The 21,022-nt window shown below is 39.9% G+C and overlaps 1 protein-coding gene across 1 annotated transcript in view; it reads left to right on the top strand.

Moving 5' to 3' along the window:
• MARCHF11 (membrane associated ring-CH-type finger 11) overlaps positions 1 to 21,022 on the top strand; it is a 97,955-nt gene that overhangs the window by 59,310 nt on the left and 17,623 nt on the right. Inside the window, exon 3 of the mRNA XM_032415276.1 lies at positions 15,483 to 15,675. Coding sequence (XP_032271167.1) covers positions 15,483 to 15,675 — 193 coding nt within the window. The remainder of the gene's footprint in view (positions 1 to 15,482; positions 15,676 to 21,022) is intronic.

The raw sequence follows: 21,022 nt of genomic DNA, 5'->3' as shown, positions 1-21,022 counted from the left end.
AAATTATCCTTCACTAGGGACATAACCTCCTAAAAAGCAACCGTATGGTAATATGATTTCCAAAAATATCAATAGTGCTTCCCTTAAGCTCTCTTCTTATCTTCAAAACACTTAGTTGATTTTTTTCACTCTACATCTTTCCGGGGAGGGAAAACGCTAGAAAATTTGCTTTTGCATCTTCTGGCAGACAAATCTTGTTCATTAGTAAAGTGGCTTCAAAGCCAGTTCACCTGTCAGGAGGATAATTTCTTATTCATTCCTTCTGCGACACTCATTATTTAGGAATGTTTTCCAGATAGAACTTCCGTAAGAAGTACAGGTGCAGATTTGTAAAAGCCTCACCTGCAGCCAGGGCTCTGGCCACGGTCCAGGGTCACGGGGCAGGAGGTTTCTGCCACTGTTGGAAGGAACGGGCTGGCTCTCCTGGAGTGGCAGTTATTAAGCGGCAGGATGAAGAGTGAATCGTACTGAGCCCACAGGAATGAGAAGATGAGCCAGCTAGGAAGGGCGAGGCTTCGGGGTATGTCCGGAGTCCCCGTAGCCGAGGACCCATGCTGGTGCTCGTGTTCCCGACCCGTTGGCCAGCTCGGCAGCCTTGCCACAACGTTCTGCTTCTCTGCTTGGACCACTCTCTTCTCTTCCTTAAAATGAAGGGCCTCTGAGGAGCGTTCTGCCTCCTTCCAAATGTGCTTTTATGAGGACAAGTTCTAAATTGTGTGTGTTCAGAGCTGGACTAGGCTGAATTTGGTCCCCAGGGGACACATTTTTCTTCTGTGCTCACCATTGCTCTCAGAGCCAGGTTGTTTTGCCTTTCCCTCCTGTCTAAAGGGCTATTCCTTCTACAACACAGGAGTTTAGTCTGTAGGGCAGCTTCCTCTCTCCAAGGCCTAAAGCTGGCCTAATCCAGGTTGGTACCAGAATATTAGCACCATCCTAATCTTTTTGGATAGCTTTTTTCCAATTCCTAATCAAAACTAGAAAAGGCCAACAGTTTCCAGTAATCTGGGTGATTACGGTGTATGGAGACACTATGTGGGAAGGCCATACAGCATTACGGATGTTATAGTGACCAAGGCCATGGCCTTGGATGAGGGTAGCTCAGTCTGTCTCTCTTTCCATCCATCCATTCATCTGTCCATCACCCACCTATCTTTCCTTTCCTTTCCTTTCCTTTCCTTTCCTTTCCTTTCCTTTCCTTTCCTTTCCTTTTCCTCCTTCCCTCCCTTTCTTCTGTCCATCCATCCCTATCTCTCTCTCCCATGTTACAAAGAAATCTTTCCTTAAGCAACATGCCTTTCCCCCCTTCATCAATGCTTTATTGAATCACCTCTCATTCATTTTAAAAATTAGCATGTAGTGCTAATATATACATGTAGCTGATTGCCTGCAGAATCACAGAGAGTGTGTGCTTGTGTTTAACTGGGCACCGTGTGTGTATCAGTGCATTAGTCGCCATCTGACATCATCCTCTCTGCACCATTTCTCACACATTTTCCAGACTCAGTGACCATGTAATGTAGTTTGCTGGCTGATGAGCTGACCCGTGGCACACCTTGGATGTCTCTGCTGTTCAGTTTCCCAGGAAACTAAGTGCAATTATCTTGAAAAGAGTCAGGCCTTTTCCCCCTCTTTCCCCCTCGTTTCTTTTGCTCAGAAGAGAATACAACTGAAGCACCAACAGTCCAAACACAGCATATTTTAGTTTTAAGTGTAATAGACCAGAAGAGTGTTTCATGACCTTGGCACTAGCAACATTTTGGGCCAGACAATTTTTTGTTGTGGGGGCTGACTTACAGGTTGTAGGATGTTGAGCAGCCTCCCTGACCCCTTAACCCCTAGAGGCCAATAGCACCATCTCCAGGAATGACAAGCAAAAATGTCTCCGGATATTGTTAGATGACCCCTGGGCAAAATCATCCATGGTTGAGAACCGCACTCTAATTAGAAAGTCAAAGTGGCTTTTGGGATCTTTTCATGCTGTCAGAACAAGTCACGCACATAAAGAGAAGAAGCAAAACCTAACCTCATTATTGACCCAATGTTTCTTGAGTTCTGCCAGCATGTCACCACACTGCCAAGTGACAAGGACTCTGACATCGGGAAGGTCCAGCCCTGCCTGCAGAGAGCTCACAGTGAGGTGGGTCGGGGGACAGATGTGTAAACAGATAGTCATGGACAACAGGACTTATAGGGAGAAAATGAGTCATACTGCTGGGTGTTACACAGCACTTTTCACTTCTCAGTTCTTCCGGCGTCCTGCATTCCCAGTCCCTTTTTAAAAACTGGGCACCTCTCTTGTTCATTCTCCTGCCTGGGAGCCTTGCTCGAGTTGCTCAGGTTTTAGCTCAGATTTTCACATCTCCGAATTCTCCCTGCCATTCACAGGCCAGCCTGTCTCTTCCAGGAAGCCGTTCTAGATTGCTTTAGCTTGCATCGGTGTCTATCCACCACCCCCCCCCCCCCATGAGACTCACAATCCCTTCCGCTTGGCTTGTGGCTTAATTACATGCTGTATTGTTTGTACCTGTTGCCCCCCTGCTTGCCATGCACTGGGCTAATCACTCAAGAGACTGTGGGCTACTTGAAGGCGGAAACCAGATGTTATACTGGATTATTCACATTACTGGCTAAGTGAGTCATTCTTTGACTGCCGTTGGCTTGCAAAACTCAGTGTAAGAGGAGAACTCAAAACTATTAGGAAAAGTGAGTGAATGATAAGGTGAAGGTGAAGCAGATCTAAAGCTAAAGAATGGCAGGTACTTGGGTCTTCTGTCTGGTACCTTATTTTCTGCCTAATGAACTTCCCCTGATGCTTCCAAACCCCAGGGCACATGTTACCTCCTGCTCTATGCTTTCTGTGGCTTCCGATTATGCAGTGTATCTCTGCTTTGACAGCATGGTGTGCACAGATGTGATTGCCGGGGAGTCCCTGTGGTCTTGTCCAAAGTCATATGGCAAAGAGGTGGAAATATCAGACCCTGTATTCAAATCTCACCTAGAATCTAAACTCTTTATCCAGTGTGTACCTTTCTAGGAATTGAAAAGCTGAGCAGAGTGAATTTGGGTAAATGGCGTTATGGGTCCCCTCTCTGTTGTGTTGCACTAGGAATTAAATTTAATTAAAAAGTAAACTCATTTCAAGTATTTTATAATAAAAGAGCATACACCAACCAAGCAAGTAATTGCTGAAAAGATTTCACTCATTTTGCTATTTTAAGGATTCTTTTTTGAGGGCTTAAAAAATGGTCTTATTCAGGGGCGCCTGGGTGGCTCAGTCAGTTGAGTATCTGACTCTGGATTTCAGCTCAGGTCCTGATCTCAGGGTCCTGGGATCAAGCCCCATGTCAGACTCCATGCTCAGCAGGGAATCTGCTTGAGATTCTCTCCCTCTCCCTCTGCCCCTCCTCCTGCTAGCTCTCTCTCTCTCTAAAATAAATAAATAAATCTTTAAAAAGTTTTTATTGAGGCATAGCTTACATACCATTAAAATCACCTATTTTTTTATGCACAATTCAGTGATTTTTAGTAAATGCTTTGGCTTGTGCAACCATCAGCACATTCCAATTTTAGATCATTTCCATTACCCCCAAGAAACCCTCATGCTTTTAAGGACAATTTGTCTTAGGACCCCTTGGTAATATGGGGAGGAGAAGGGCAGGGGTAAAAGGCACAGTGGGAAGGTAAAGTTACATAGTAAAAAGGAGTATTTGGGGGAATTATAGAGCATTACCAGGTGATTTAATTGAAATCTTCATTTTAAAAGTGGGGGTGAGGAGGGTCGAGAAGTTGGGGAACTGGAATGAGTTGATGACAGACCAAGAGTCTGGTTTTCTGATTCTTAGCCTGTTGCTCCCGCAGTTACCACGATGCAAAGAGTGATCAGTGAAGGGGGGGTTCCCCTCATCTCTTGCTGTTGAAAAATCTTATCCTGATACTTAGTGATTTGAAACAACTATCTTCTTTTGCTCATGATTTTGTGGTTTGGAAAGGGTTCAGTTGGGTGGTTCGTCTGTGATCACTGTGGTATCTGCTGAGGGTCTGCGATTGGAGGCGCCACTTCCAGGATAGCTTCTCATTCACATGTCTAGTGCCTCAGTGCTCTTTGGTCTCCCTCTTCACATGACATCGTCCTTACCCACAACTTCTCATGGCTCGAGATTCTTACGGCATGGCAGTCTTGAGGTGGTCACACTTCTTAGAAGAAAAGCTGCATGACAGTTAAAGTCTGTGCTTGGAATTGATATAGGGTCACTTCTGCCATATTCTGCTGGTTAGAGCATTCGTTACTCAAGGGAGGGGAGAAATCGATGCTCTTTCTCAACGGGAATGGGCGAGGCCACATGGCAGAAGAGCATGTGGGATGGGATACATTGTGTCCCTCTTTGGGAAACACCAGAAGCAAGAGCAGAGCCAGGCAGGTAAACCCCTCAGAGACATCCTGTCATCTTCAGACCTGGTTCTTTCTCGTGATTGTCTAATAGTCATTGCCTGAGAGGATAAAACTCAAACTCCACAGCCAATCCTGGGAGCCCCTCAGGAGCTGGCTGCCACCACTTGCCCACATGGACTCTACTCTCCAGCAACAATAAAAATCTCACTATTTTCCAGATGTGTCAGCTCCTTTGCACATGCTTCTTCCTGTCTGCCTTTCCCATCTCTCCCCACGTCTTTAGCCTACCCTCCACTGGGCAGATGCGTCTTGCCCATCCTTTCAAACTCAGCTCACCTGCTGCCTTGTCCTAAAAGCCTTTTGCGTTTCTTTTTAATACCTAGATAGTGATTCCCATAAGAATAGGATTTTTCCTCAGCCTAGTAACTGCTGTAGGGCCTGGCATGTACCAGGCATCTGGTAAGTATATGTTGAAGGGATACACTTATACACATCAGAAATTTAAAGCGGATGCCATTCCGTGCACACCTTTATGTTGGTGGCGTCATCTCATGGTGAGGCCTCCCCGGCCAAGAACTGAGGCAAAGCCCAGTTACATGTAGTAGACGTTGCGTTCAGTACTCAGTGCGATGGGCTGTGTCTTCCCTGTTCCTGACGCTGCCACTTCCTGACTTCATGGTCTTACGGCCACTCGTTCAGTCCCCAGAACCCAATTAAGGAAGGGGAGCAAAGCATGGAGTGTCAGGACAAAATTCTTCTGAGATACCTTGTCAAATGTCATTTTATAGAGAACACTGGAGATCCTTATAAGAAGAATTCACTTGTTATTAGAGCCAATTCACAGCCGTCTGTTTGTCCCAGCACATGATGCTGCCTCTCCATAGCTAAGAGAAAGTCACTTTGTTAAGACTGCATAAATTCCACAGAAGAGGTGATATTCCTCATGCTCTGGTCCCTAATTACCAAGGGCGCTGTTCTGACCACCAGAATATACTGTTTGGGTGACATGAGCTCAAATATTTCAAATGGGAAGATAGTTTCTCTCCATGAAAATTCTGCTCCAAACTCTAGACTGAAAACAGCAACAGTCCACTGAGAGTTTAAATAAGCTTTAACAAAGGTAGCTTTCAACTCTTTGTCGAGAAAACACATAAATATGGTTATTACCACCTACTAATTACTTAGATAGAAATCTCCAGGGGAATCTGTGTTTAAACATAATTAATATCGAATATTGAGAAGAGTAATGAACTAGAAATGGATTATATAGAGACACGCTTTTGATTCATATGGGGCAAAATCTAGTTACTAAGACTAACACTATTAGACAGTTGGCACTTGGAGCAGATTTCCCTGATTTGAAATAATGGATAGTATCTGCTTTTGTTACAGAAAGAATTAACACAGAGAGGGAAAAGGCAATATAAGGTCTTGAACACAGAAGAGCTAAAGTGTATTTTTATCTTAACTTTTGGATCGTTAAATGTGGATTTACAAGCCTTTGACAATTATGACACTCTATAACCATCAAAACAATTGAACAAGAGAGAACATTGAGAGATGAGATAGGGAACAGTTCTGGAAGAATTAAGAAGGAAAAAGGGGGAGAATCAATATACTTTATCTTAAGTGAGATCCAGAATCTTTGGTATTTCTCATGGATTCTGTGCCCTATAGTTGCTAAAGTAATGCTTATTAGTTCAAAAGTCATTGCTTCTGTTAATAGTCGTTTGAGAGATTTTTCTCAGACAAAACTTTCCAATAAAGGATACTCATCTCTTATAAGAAAACTTTTCACACCTTCTACTCCTTTGATCTACTATCATCCTGTGAGTCTGGAGACAGCCAAATAGGATATTCTTCAGGACTTAGTTTCCTATTCCAAAGATTTGGCATCGAGATAAAGGACAGCTTTTATTCCAGGGGTTTTTCTGGACACGCATTTCTTTAGAAGGCTCATCTCACTTGTGTAGTTAGTGTCTTGGTCCCTGGCCATTCACAGATGCCCCTCCCATGTAGCATCCCTTCCCACTCCACATCTCTGGGCTTGGCTGGTTTTGCTTCTCAGTAACCAAACCTTTACTTTAGATTCATTTCCTTTCCTCCCCTCCCCTGCCCCCAGCCGCCAGAACTAAATTTTCAAACTTTGCAGACTCTCTGGTCATGTTGGCCTACCTAGCTCTGGATTTGTGGTCCCTTTGGTGCTCTCTATGGCCTTGGACCAGTTTTATCTTTGTCCCAATTCATCCAGGACTTTATTCTCCTGACCCTGAAGTCAAAGTGTAGCCTTGCCTATTCTTATGTCTAGCACAATCGAGCCTAATTGTCATGAGGAAAACTGGGAAGAACCTCCTTACCAGAGTGAAGTCTTAGAGGCCATCTTCTTCCAGGGGCTTTATTCTAGGGAAAGAAAATTTCTCTCCTACTTCGTTTAATCTTAGGTCCCAGACACTTAGTCCTTGACACTCATCCCAGGACCTCCCCCAAGGTGGCCCTTAACCTTGAAGTGCTCAATTTCTTCTCCTTGCGCTGCAAACCATATTGAGTACAATCTCTGTAGTCCTGGCACATGGCTTGTCAAACCTCTTGGGATTTCTAGATTTCTGGAAGAAAAAAATTTCATTGGTGCTCTGAGTTCTGTACAATAACATGAAACCCTCAGGACATCCCCTAGTACACATGGGGAGTTGCCCATCCACTTCTCAGCTGTTCTGTTGGTCTTGGTCATGTGATCTAGTTCCAGGCATCTTAATTAAACAAAATGATGTTCTGTGGCCAGGATGTGGTGCCTCGCAGGATGTGCATTACGACCAGCCAAGGGAACAGTGGGAAAGATTGTTCCCTACAAGAAAGTAAGTCCGGAGGGTTTTCTGCTGAACTCTTGTGGAGATTGCAACCAACGATTTGGAGATTTGTTTTTCTTTTTAATCACTGTGAGTTAAAATTAGATTGCTAACATCAACTGATTAGCAATCATTCTAAACCAGTGGCCTCTGATTTGAAACTGTAGACAGTAACAAGAAACCATTGTTTTTCTGATACTATTTTCTTCTTCTTTAACTGTAGAACCTAAATTTGGGGGGAATAATTATCTGAACAATAGTGAGTCTTCATAAGTGCCATTTATTTAGGTCTTCTTTAATTTCTTTCAGCAGTGATTTGCAGATTCTTTTTTAAAAATTTTAGTCCTAGGTCATTTGTGATTTATGGTATTTTTTATGTAGTATTGTTTTTTGTAATTTCATTTTCCAACTTTTTGCTGTTGGTATTTTACACAATTGATCTTTGTTTATTGACCTCGTATTTTGAGGCTTTGCTAAATTAACTTCCTAATTCTGTTAGGTTTTCTTGTAGATTCCCTAGGATTTTCTACATAGATAATCATGTCATCTACAAATAGAAATAATTTTATAGTTCTTCCTTTACAATCTTTATACCTTTTTTTTCCTTGACTTATTCCATTGACTAGGGTTTCTAGTTCCTAGTGAATAGGAGTAATAAGGGTGAACATCTCTTCCCAGTTCCTGATCTTAGGGGAGAAACCATTCTTTCTTTCCTCCCACCATTAAGTATGATCCTAGCTTTAAGTCTTTGTAAATGCCCTTTTCAGGTTAAGAAGTTTTCTTTCTATTCCTAGTTTTCATCTTGAATGAGTGTTTGTCATATAATTTTGCTGCATCTTTTAAGAGGATCTTTTTCTTTTTCTTTTATTTTTTAGTTTCTTAATATCATTAATTACATAGATTGACATTTTGTTATATCAACATTTCAACCTAGGATAAGCCCCACTCACTCAGTATGCATTATTGTTTTTGTATACTGCTGGATTTGGTTTGCTAATATTTTGTAGAGGATTACTTTTTCATTTATGCTCATAGGGAATATTAGTCTGGAATTTTTTTTTTATAATTTTCTTTTCTTTTTCAGGTTTTGGTATCACGGTTTTGCATGACCTCATAAGATAAGTTGGGGACTATTCTGTCCTCTTTTATTTCTAATAGAGTATATGTAACTTTGATGTTATTTTTTTTTCTAAATGTTTGATAAAATTCTCCAGTAAAACCATCGGTCCTTGAGGTGTTTGTTCATTTGTTTGTGGAAGGCTTTTAATTATAAGTTCAACTATTTTGTAAAGGGTTAGTCATACATTCTATTTCTTCTTGAGTCAGTTTTGATGTTATGTTTTTCAAATAATTTATCTATTTCACCTATGTTATTGACTTAATTGGCATAAGGTTGTTTATTATATACCCTTATTACTCTTTTTACCTCTAGGAGCAGTCATTTTATATCTCCTCCTTTATTTCTTCATTAGCCTTACTAGAGTTTTATCAGTTTTTCTTAATTATTTTAAAGAAGCAGTTCCATGTTTTTCTATTTATTTCATCTGAGTTGTTTAGATTTCACCTTTCTCAAAAAAAAAAAAAATTTCACCTTTCTCAGGCAAAGCAAATTTTTTTGCTCTAATTTTTATTTCATCTCTGATAAGTTTCTGAAGACGTTTTTCTAGCAGAGAGGACCCATACCAAACCATGAAGTCATGTTTAATATGCAGCCTATAAATACAACTCTACAAAGAATGGGCATATAATTAACTGAATGTTGTACCTTCATGTCAGATTGATTACACATAGAGATGTTTTCTGCCAGCATTTCAAATCCCAACTTATAGTGGTTCAATTTAAACACCATCTAAGATGATTGAAAATAGGTTTTAGCTAAATTCATTTTTCTGAAGAAAACATTTCTTAAGAGCAGGTGTTCTCTCCTGTGACACTGGTAAGTAATCCCACCTGTCATTCTGCATGCCATAAATCATCATACTACAAATCTGTTAGCTTATGCTTCATATCTGGCTTGCCTTTTAAAAACAAAGGTGAAACAGTACTTTAGAATGAAGGATTTAATGCAAACTGAACGAATCTACTTTCTTTAAGTTCAATTTCATTCCCTCTGAGTGTGTGTTACTTTCGGGGAGGAAATTGGATTCTAAATTGAGAAGGTGCCTTAACTATTTCAGACAACGGAATGACAGGTACATCTTTCTAAATAGCTTCCTGGAGGCCTGATGGAGTATATGCCTTTCTCCAGTTCTTGTCTTACCGGCTGGAAGTGATTTATATGAGGAGATGACTTGGTCTTACCTTGGCTTGGGCTCCCATCATTTCTTTAAAGAAAATTCCCAGCTTATTCTTTCGTCCTTTTTTCTCTGAAGGAAGTTATAAATCTGTGCTAATTAATTAGATTTCAGTGGGAAAGGCAACCATTTTGCCATGGTTTCAAAGAAGTCTGTGGTAATTATTGGGATAGTTATTTAATTTCCCATGAAGAATGCCACACTGACATGGACCCTCATACGCAGTGATACCCAATTCTGGGCCATGTACATTGTCTGTGTCTTTTTAGGACTGGTGGACCTTACTTGGTGCATCTCTGAACAGCTGTGTATAATGAGAATATTAAACAATTTCCAATGTGAATTTATTTAATTCCTTTCAAACTTCATTAAAATAAAAGAGATCTATCTCCCTGAGATTGTCTTCTTAATGTTAATATTCATTTAACAAACTGCAACATTCAGACGAAGAAGTATTCATTCGAGAACGCCATTTAGAAAACAATTGGTCCCATTGCGTTGGCTCTGCTCTGCTCGACTGCTTTTTGCATATGTTGACTTTTCCTTAACTGTACAACAACACCTTTTAGAGAGGTATAATTATGCCCAGTTTGTTTTTGCTTTCAGATGTAGGATATGTCAGTTTATACAGGCAGAGAGAAGGGCATTTTAGAAAGAACTTGGGCTTTGGAAAGAGATCGGAGTTTAAATTCTCACTTCTCTACTCAGTGGTGGTTTGGCCAGAGCTGGGACTTGATCCCGTAGGAAGGACAGAATGGGTGTGCAGAGAATGAGATTGTGGCCGTCAGATAGATGATGGAAACTGAAGTCAGGATAACAAGGAGTCAAGTATTTTCTGGGTGAGACTTAGCTTCTGCCTTCGTGAAACTTACAGTCTGTGGACAACAGGGAGATAATCATCTGGGATGCAAGAAAAAAATCTGCACTCAACAGAAATACAAACAGTCGATTATGGGGTCCGGACAGAGGGATTCTGCATGAGGAGAGGAGGGGACGGCTTTTTAGAAGAGTTGGCATGAAAGCAAGTTATGGATGGGGGAGAGATTTCCACCCGTGAGAAAAGGGAGGAAGGCATAGCATGCTGAGAAAGGAACATGCTCAAAGGCAGAGAGGGACCAAAATGAAAAGTACATGGCATCTGGGATAATACAGGGAGGCAGATTAAGCAGAATTGGGGAGCGTACATGTCCCTCCCTCTCCTTCCCCTCCTCCCTTTCTTCCTTACTCCTTCCTTCCCTACTCCTTCCTTCCCTCTCTTCCTCGTCATATCCCTCTATCCCTTCTTTTCATCCTTCCTGCGACAGTTAGATGCCAGGCGCTGGGAATATGTACTGAGCCACACACGTAGCTTTCCTTCACGGGGCTCCTTTCATTAGGAACGTAGGCTTGGGGTGCCACTTGGTATCAGGGAATGACTCATGGCTAGCACTCCAGCTGCAAAGCTATTTCAGGAGACCAGAGAAGACAGACTTGAAGCTGTTCCCAGGAAAACCGTGGTGTCACTGCAAAGATGGGGTGTATGTAGTTCATTGTCATCAGAGCTCAGTAGAACTATTATATAGTACAATTGACCCTTGGACGACACAGGTTTCAGCCACGTGAGCCCACTTATACATGGATGTTTTTGGATAAATCCAGTATGATATTGTAAATGTATTTTCCCTTCCTTATGATTTTATTTGCATTCCCCCCCAGCTTACTTTATTGTAAGAATACAGATATAATACATATAACTTACAAAATATGAGTCAGTTGACTGTTTATGTCATTGCTAAGGTTTCTTTTCTTTTTAAGATTTATTATTTATTTGAGAGAGAGAGTGTGTGTGTGCAGTGGGAGGGGAGGGGTAGAGGCAAGACTCCCCAAGCAGACTCCCTGCTGAGCTCGAGCTCAAGACCTATGTAGGACTTGATCTCACAACCCTGAGATCATGACCTGAGCCTTAATCAAGAGCCAGATGCTCAACTGACTGAGCCACCCAGGTGCCCCTGCCATTGCTAAGGTTTCTGGTCAGCAGTGGGCTATTAGTAGTTACGTTTTGGGGGATTCAGAAGTTATACATGGGTTTTTGGCTGTGTGGGGGGTTGGCATCCTTAACCTCCGTGTTGTTCAAGGATATATAAATATATAATATAAATATAACATAAAAGCATGAACCTAGGAGCCAGACTGCCTGGGTTAAATCTCAGCTTTCCTCCTTACTAGGTGTGTAACCTTGGGCAAAGTGTTTGACCTCTCTCTGCGTCAGGTTACTTATCTTTAAAATGGGGATAATAATAATACCTTCCTCACAGAGTTGTTGTGGGGATTAAATTAATTAAAAAAAAAACTCTTAGAAAAGTGCCTGGGACATATTGATCCTATATAAATATAGGCTGTAATCCTTAAATTACTTCTATACACCAAATGAGGATGAACTTTCAGAAGATTGTTATTTTTGCTAACAATACATCCAATAATTTTTGTAGAAGTGAACATCTTTTCAGGAATATAAAAGTCAAACATATTCAAATATTATGGAAAGAAATAAATAATAGCAATTATTTAGAGTCAATCTGCTTATTGTTATAGGATTTACGTTTCCAAACTTGGAAAGAAATTTAAATAAATACATACACACGTACACATACATACACACATACCTGTAAACATACATCTATGCATATTAAGTTTTAGAGGTGAAAAGTATGTTCAGCAGTTGACAAATTCTGTTCAAGATTCCGAAATATCTTACAGACTGAAATCCAGGCCTTGGATACCATTGGGATAGAGAGAGAAGCCCGGAGAGACTCATCTTCTATTTTTATTGTCTAAGCTAATGGTCCATTAACACAGCTTCTTGAAGCTGAGCCCATTAGATAATGTGTACCTCCCAGGGCAAAGGCGTCATGTGGGTGTTTCCTAGTGGTGGAAGGCAGCATTATTTTTCCTAGGGGAAGAATGTGAATAATCCCACTTTTTTCGCATAATGGTAACAGTAAGAAAGAGCATTATATAATGGGCAAAGAAATTACCAAGATGATATCAGCATTCAAAGGGAAAATCCTTATGTTCATAATCAGTTTAATGATTTGGGTTCAATAATGGTTTGCCCTCATTAGCTATTCAGTGAAATAGTGCTAATTTTAAGATTCATCAGTGTATGAAGAACATCACAGCACTTTTAGACATACTGGCATATTTGCGTTATTACTGGAGTGATATAAAACCAGAAATTTCAGGGAGCTTATTGTAGATTTTGAGCAGTTTATCCTTCTTGAGAAATAAGCTTCAAAAATCTCAAATTATTTCCTATGTCTACCACAAAAGATAATTTCTATGATAATAATAAATAAGCATCTCAGTGTACTGAAATTGAGAATTGTTCTCTTTTTTCCCCTAGCTTTCAGGACATAATTTTAAAACACACGTTTAATTCCAACCTGCCAGGTATTTGAATTTTAAGCCATTTTAAATTTGGTGTCCTCAAACAAGTGTGAAACATCAGTATTTCTTATTCCTGGTAAGTCTGCCCCTTTGCTCATTCTCCTTCCCTGCCAAGGAACAGCTTAGCTTTGTGCGTCAGAAGCTTCCAGGCCCAGTGTGGCCGGCAGTCATGCTCACTCTCAGATGTGAACCACCGCAATTTCCTGTGTCCCAGGAGACACCTCAGCTTCATCCATCCATCCTGACCAGTTCACCGAACCCCTGAGTGTTTAGTAGGACCTCATCACATATGCCTGTGACCACCATGTTTTTCTAAATTGGCATGCAGGCAGTCTTGGATCAATTAATTAGTAAGCCTAACTGAAGCTAAATATAATTAATTGTACAATATTGAGCTGTCCAAATTTAACTCCACTAAAATTACAGGATGAATGTGGAACATAAAGGATTTCTGGAAAAGGAAAGTAGATATCAGTAAGACCATTCTTTTTTTTTTTTTTTTTAAGATTTTTATTTATTTACTTGAGAGAGAGCACAAGAGAGAAACGGACCCATGCTGAGCAGAGAGCCCTACACGGGGCTCAATTCCAGGACCCTGAGATCATGACCTGAGCCTGAGGCAGATGCTTAACCAACTGAGCCACCCAGACACCCCCGTACCATTCTTGATAAATCCTCCTAACTCACTGCTGCTTACCCAAGACTCTTATGATTCAGGCTTATGTATTTTGAAACATATGGCTCACCATGTGAAAATCTCTCTCTCTCACACACACATAACTTGTGTACCTTTGCCCCATAAGTTTAGAAGTATGCTTTGTTTTCATCTATCTGATGTAATTAATAAATTGATAAAGAGTAACAATGCATATAGACATGATAGCATCCATCTGGGATGGATGTTAGCTGGAAGTAGTTTTCTGTGTTGCTTACCATGTTGTTGTATTTAATGCAGATTTCAATGAGCCCTGAGACTAAAAACCAACAAATAGTGACACTTTATACTTGTTCGGTGACACCAAATTTAAAATGGCTTTAAATTCCATTGCCAGGCAGTTCGAAATTAATATGTTTAAGATTATGTCAGGAAACTAGTAAAAAAAAAAAAACTTCAAATACATAATTGAAATAAATTGATTCAATTGTAATGATAAGATATATTGACAAATTTAATTATTATTCATCCAGAATTATAAAAGCAAAAGCCATTTTTCAGCAAGTGAATCTGCATATTAAAATTGTTAGAAATACCCTTCTTGTAGAATTCCGCCAAACTATCATTTGGTTCTGAAGTTTTTAAAGGAAAAATAAATGACTTTAGAGAATTAAATATTTCAAATGCATTTTGATATTTAATCCTTAACAAATGTAGAATTTAACAATATCCATGAATATGCAGGATAAAGGGTATATTTAAATATGATAAGTAAATTATTTATGATGAGAGACAGAAGCAGTGAGGGAGAGAGGGAAGGGTGGTGATAGACTTGCCATTTGGGATGCACATATTCAGACTTAAAGGTAAGTAAAGAGTTTAAGGAAATATCAGATTCACCCAATGGATACTGATTTTTCAAGCTCATTTGTTTTTACAGAGCTCTTTCACACAGAATGAAACTGTGCAGGTTGTTTTGAGTTTCATTGTTTACTGACAAACCGTAATAGCAATTCTAGTTTTGTTTCTGTCTCAATTATGCAAAAGGGAGAACATGACTAATTAATTCTTTCAAGTTGATAACACCCTTGAAAGACTTTTGATCATTTGTACTGTAAAATCCTCCCAAATACCGATACTTAGGATACCAAATTATTCTCCCCATTGAATAGTGTGGTATTTACACAGTTTGTGAATTTCAAAGGTACTCTGTTTGTTTACAAATTCTAAATCTTGACAAAAATGGCTTCACAGATTACCTGTTAGATAATTAAAGTTCAGTGATATCTGAGTATATGAAATGTACCAATAACAGATAATGTACAATCTTATAGTTCCCTTAAAATTCTAGTGTGTTACTTTAACGACTTTTTAACTGATGTTCTTACATAACTTATTTATTTGTTGCTTACATTTTTTTTTTTTTTTTTTTTTGCAAAAACAAGAAACAGTTCCCCTTTTTGCAGTAGCCAAATGTGTTAAAGAGCAAAATAAGTTTCCAAGTAGAGGAGTCTTCAACACATATCTTCAGAGTGTATTTAATTTCATGCATGTGTGAAAGATAATAATGTGATCCCAGGTACTAAATATTCTTCAGCCATTCACTCCCAGTACTGTTATCTGGAATAAAACTAGATTAAATTTGCAGAACGGTGAATTACGGAAAATAATGAAGCTAAGGCAATTCATTAATCTTTACCTGCTTGTCTATTTTTTATATCCTGGATGAAATGGAAAAATTCATGTGGGGGCTGATCAGATTGAAAAGGGTCTAACATGATGGAGAGAAACATGGGGCTGAAAATGTGTTTTTTTTTTTTCTTTTTAAGTTAAACGCAGCACCTTTTTCTCACATGCCTCTGTTTTTCTTTTAGTGGCAAAGCATTTCTATAACACTGGTTGAGAAAGTTCAGATGATTGCTGTAATCCTAGGATCCCTGTTCTTAATAGCGAGTGTGACCTGGCTCCTTTGGTCAGCCTTCAGCCCCTATGCAGTGTGGCAGAGGAAGGACATCCTTTTTCAAATCTGCTATGGAATGTATGGTTTTATGGATCTAGTGTGCATAGGTAAGACCATGACGTTACACATTAACTGTCAGTAATCCATTTCTTGCAGCTATTATATTTTCATCAGTGGGATCTCGTATAGAATGTTGTGATTCACGTGATCTTGGTTCTCCAACTACTTACCTATCTGGGGTGTCACAATCTGGCCACTTCCCTCAAAAAAGCATAGCATCTCTCTTCCCAAGGAGTCCGAAAAAATGAACAGGATAATGTCCATTTAAGGTGCCTTATTTTGCAACAGAAAGGAAGGAGGAATGGTGGAAATGATTGGGGGTGGGCAAAATCAGGACAGTCATTCATTTCTACGGAATGAGAGCAAATCAGCCCCTCTTCAGCAAGCCGGGGAAGCATTGACAGTGCCGGTGGTGGTGGTCTGTGCATTTGGGGAGAGGACCCACAGACTCCTGGAAGGCTTACCTCGTGGCGATGTGACTCAGATTCCTCGAGGGCGTAAGTGCTCCTTGAAGGGGTGGGGACCAGGGGTCAGTTTTCCTTTCTGTCTTGGGCTTCTTTGTTTTGGTTAATAAATTCAGTGGCTTAGACGAGATAAAGGATCAAACCTTTTAGCTTAAACAGATCCTACCAGAAAAGGTTACTTACACGTTTCTCTTGGCCAATCTGCTGTTTCCCCCGGACCATGAGAAAACGGAAGCCCACTCATGCAGCACTGATGTGGGGTGTGTGAGGTGCCCGTCACTGGCACTGTGATGGCGTCTGGTTAGCCGTGGGGGGCAGGGACGTAGAGGCCCACAGGGTCTCGAGGAGACTTTCTCTGCTCTGATGTGCATTGCAGCTTAGTGGGCTGTAAAGAGCTGAGAGAGACAGCCATGGTTTATAGCAGTTGGTTCTCAAAGTGTGGCCCCGCTGCTGCTTTTTAAGAGATGCACATTCTCAGGCCCGACCCCATCTGCCAAATCAGAAATTTCAGGGTTTGGACACCCCCCCACCCCCCACCCCCCACCATCTGCGCATCACAAGCCCACTGAGATTCTCACACGTGCTAAAGCTTGGGAAACACTGGTTTCAGGGAATGGTGCAATTTGGGATCCCCTGACTTGGTTTCCAATCTGGGCCCCTGCTGGGACAGATCAGTGCTGTTTCTCCGTGTCCTCTTTCCTCACCCATGAAGACAGAAATAATAATCCCTAGCACACAAGCCTAAATAGAGGAAATAATGATTATAAACAATTATGTTATTAATTGGAAGTTACAAATGAAAGGTATTTGAATAAGTCACAAATATTAAAATAGTTTAAATCATTTAAATTCATGCCTCTACTCACCAGACCCTTAATTTAACTAGAAGTTTTAATATTCTCAGTGACTTTTTTCTAAAAGAACTCTATAAATTTTAAAATAGGATTAGCCTGAATTTCCTCTCCTTTCCTTCCTCCCTTGCCACTAGTACAAGACTAATAGGAAAGAAAATGATCACATTTCAGACCAGGAAGGAAAAAGACATGGGGTGGGGGGGGGGGATGTCATGAGTAATATGTAAACTGAGCAGATGTTGCCTGAATAATTGAGCTAATCAGGTATATAAACAATTTGATTAAATGTAATAATACACTTGTAAGCATTTGGAAATGCTAAGTCTCTATACAAATATAATTTCCAGGGTATTGCTCTAAATAAAGGAGAGTCACAAAATTGTTCTACAAATTCCTCAGTAAGTTCAGAGATAGATCGTATTTATTCAGTCCTTCAACATCAATGTTATAAAAATGTGGTATTTCTTTGATATGAAAAGGAGAGATGAAAAAACAATGGAACCATTAGGCTTCCAGTTCAGCCTGGAGGGAAAGAGTCCATTTGACTTTGATATCATTACAGCACTAGAGAGGAATATATATATATACACACACACACATTCTGTTTAGGAACTCACTTTCCTGGTTTTCACAGCTTGCATTTAGTGCTGAGTTACTAGGTCTTAAATTTTGATTGCTAATGCCAGTCTTTTAATCAAAATTATTAAATTTTGGTTTTAAAAGCACATGCATATGAGCTAATGATTTTTTGGCAGAATATGACATATTTGGGCTTCCCTTTTGAAATTTGGGTATTTGCCCATTTTATAAAGTTAAGTTTTGTAAGAACAAAAGCCAATTGATATTTTGCTGGCTTACACTTTGGAGAGTGAATTTTTATTGAAGTTTTAAATATTGACAGTACCTTTCATTACATTTTGACTTATTAAATCCATATTTCATCATTTAAGGATTTATTTGTATTTTGAAAAATGTTAAGAATTCAGATTGAACAGCATTGTTCCTGTGACTTGGTAATCACATTAAATGGTCTATTTGGGCCCAGAGAAAATCTTATTTTTTTCTCAAGAAGTTGAGAAACTACTATAGTCAAGTTAGCAAATACAAGTAGGCTATCAATAGCCAACTGGATCATAACCAGTAATAGCTCCTGCTGACATTTCAATTGAATTCAAATGTCTGTTAAATTAAATGTAGACAGTAACAAAGTAGATTACATTGATTATACCTCAAATACCCCTCACTGCAGGACTTAAGAGTCTGAGTTAGGGTGGAAAAAAAAAAAAAAAAAAGAGTCTGAGTTAGGGTGGAAAGCATGTTTATAACTTTGGGTCCAGTTTGCTCAGCTCAGATTAATAAATATTTATTGAGAACTTTCTTTGTGTCAAACACAGTGCTAGGTGCTGGGAATACAAGTCAGGGCCAGTCACTTTCCTGGCCATGAGGAGCTCCCAGCCACAGAGGAGGACAGGTGTGTCAGTAGGTCATGAGAAGACGGTGGGCTGTACACGGTTCTGGAAGGATGCATAGGAGGTGGTAGTTGGATAAAGTGGGGAGACATGAATGCTGGGGTGTTGCATGCAAGGTGGGGGTGGTTCCAGGCAGATTTCAAGGGGAAGTGATAACCAAGCAAACTGACAGATGAGTAGATGCTTAGCAAGTGGGGAGGTGGCCCCCTTGTCACTGTTGGAGGATGTAAAATTGGCTTCCCATTCAGAGGGCCTTAAAGTACTTGGAAACATTCCCACATTCCTGTTTGCTCAAGCTCTTCAAACTTGTTTATACCTAAATGAGAAGGAGCAGACTGAGAGCTTCATAAATGTTCCGTTTAAAAAATAATTGTGAAAATCCATAGAAGCTTATTCCTGAATGAAAAAAAAAAAGTTATAATCCAGCCAGTGGTTGTAGTGCTTAGGAAGAGATTATTGCTGGATTGTTAAAGAGAGAATATAAAGATTTGTAGAAAATGTATTTACTTGGGGAAATCTGTTTACTCATTTCTACACATAGTGAATTTGTCTTTTGCTTTTATTCATTATTATTAATTAATACCCTTTCTGCTTTCCCAAGATTCAGTTTTTTCTTGCCATTCAAGTTTTGAATTCTCCCAGGGGTCGAGGTATTTTTAGAGTTGAGATGTCTGGATCTGGCTGTCCAGGAGAACTTACTGCAATGATAAAGATGTCCGTCTGGTGCCCAGTGCCACAGACACAAGCCGCTGGCTACAGTTGGCTATCGAGCACTTGAGTGTGGTTCGTGAGAAAGAGAAACTGAATTTTAAAATTAATTTTCTTTAAATTAACTTAAATTTAAATAAATAGCTACCTGTGGCTAGTGGCTATCATATTGGACAGCACAGATCCTGGATGATGATTCAAATTAAATAATGTGTAAGGGTTTGATTAGCACAGTTCCCCTCACCTGTATAAACAGGTGGCATTTCCTAAATAACAAAGAAGCTCTGTGCCAAGACAGATGAAGAAAGTAAGAATGAACTGAAGAGGATTAAGAGAAGGGTGTTAAAGGTGTGCGGGTGGTGGCTGAGAGGTAGACAGAGAGCCGTGAAAGGGAGACGTGTCTTAAGGGACTCGAAGTACAAAGAGATAACTTTATATTATACTTGGGGAGCTCTTTTAAATATTTAAACAGTTGGCATTCCAACTATGATTGTGTACCAGGGAAACTAATATAAAGGATTTAAATCACTGAGCTGTGTTAGCCCAGGGCAGTAATTTAGGGAGAATAACCAAAGCAAGCTGGTGTTGGCTCCCTCCTGAGATTTGCACAGTGGACAAAGGAAGATTAGCAAACCCAGAGATGAAGAGCAAATGCATGGCGGAAGGCTGTGGGCTCGGGATTTGGTTCTTAACTCCGTACTTCGCACACTGAGAAAATAGAAGGCTATTCCTTTCATTGGTTGTGTGGTTCAGAGGAAGCTTGTTCCATCCGAGGAATACATTTAGTAATGACTGAAATGACTGAGAGTCAGCCATGAGGACAGGGAGTCATTTGATTAACTTGCTTCTAAAAAGTTACCGAGTCATTTCAGTGTCTGGTAGAACCTGATGAGGTGCGTTCTGTTTCTTGTTTGAAGCAACAAAATAAGACTGAAACCCTGTTACTTTAGTGGGATTCCTGAAATAGGGACAGCATTGCTTATGTCTAATCTCACTAACACTATAAATTAGTGCCAACTCCATATCTGGAAAATGTTTTGATCTTCCCTGATATACCAAGGAAAGGGACCAGATATGCTTATAAAATTTAAAAACTTAGATCACTTTTGTTCTTTTAAAAAATTTTTTCTTAATTGTCCACATAGTATAAACATATACATATTGAAATAAGCCCATTTTATGAATATATAAAGTTTAAAAGAAGACCACTTCACTCATACTGCCCGTTCTGTTATGTCATTCTCTTTGTGGAATGGTCTCCCCCACCCCAACATTTTGGTGTGTATCTGCCAGATCTTTTTCATTGGGTTTACATGCATATGGGCATACAGACACGTAGGTATTTTAATATAAGCGGGATCATACTATTCATTGTTGAAAAAAAGTCATTTTCATTCAACAACATGACCTAGCGATCTTTCCCTGTTAGAATGGATGTCCAACCATTTACTTTTCTTCTACTGATGGATATTCAGGTTGTTACCAGTCTTTGCCATTAGAAACAATGTTGCCAATGAGTATTTCCGTAGGCAAGATTCCAAGAAGTGAAAAGTCTGGGCTGAGTAATAAGTACATGCCCCATTTTTGCTCTCTAAAAAGGCTTTGCCAATTTGCCCTCCCCCCAAACAGATGACAATTCCCATTCTCCCACACCTTGACAAAAATGGGTATCCATTTTTTGACCTTTTCATTGGTAGTTTGAGCTATATTTAACACCATTAGAGTGCTTTCCTTAAAGTCTGTCTAACTATTCAGGTTTGTGGGGTAATTTTGCCTAAGAAAATAAGAACATCCACACTGAGCCCTGCTCTTAATGCAGCTCGTCCTGCCTGGCATCTATTGGGATGTGGTAGGCAGGGGCCCAGACTAGCTCTGCCCTGTAAATACTCCACCTCTTCT

The sequence above is a fragment of the Phoca vitulina genome, unplaced genomic scaffold (assembly GCF_004348235.1).
Source record: "Phoca vitulina isolate PV1807 unplaced genomic scaffold, GSC_HSeal_1.0 scaffold17, whole genome shotgun sequence".
Lineage (NCBI taxonomy): Eukaryota > Metazoa > Chordata > Mammalia > Carnivora > Phocidae > Phoca > Phoca vitulina.
The sequence above is the reverse complement of the archived record's forward strand: the minus strand, read 5'-3'. Positions and strand labels throughout refer to the sequence as shown.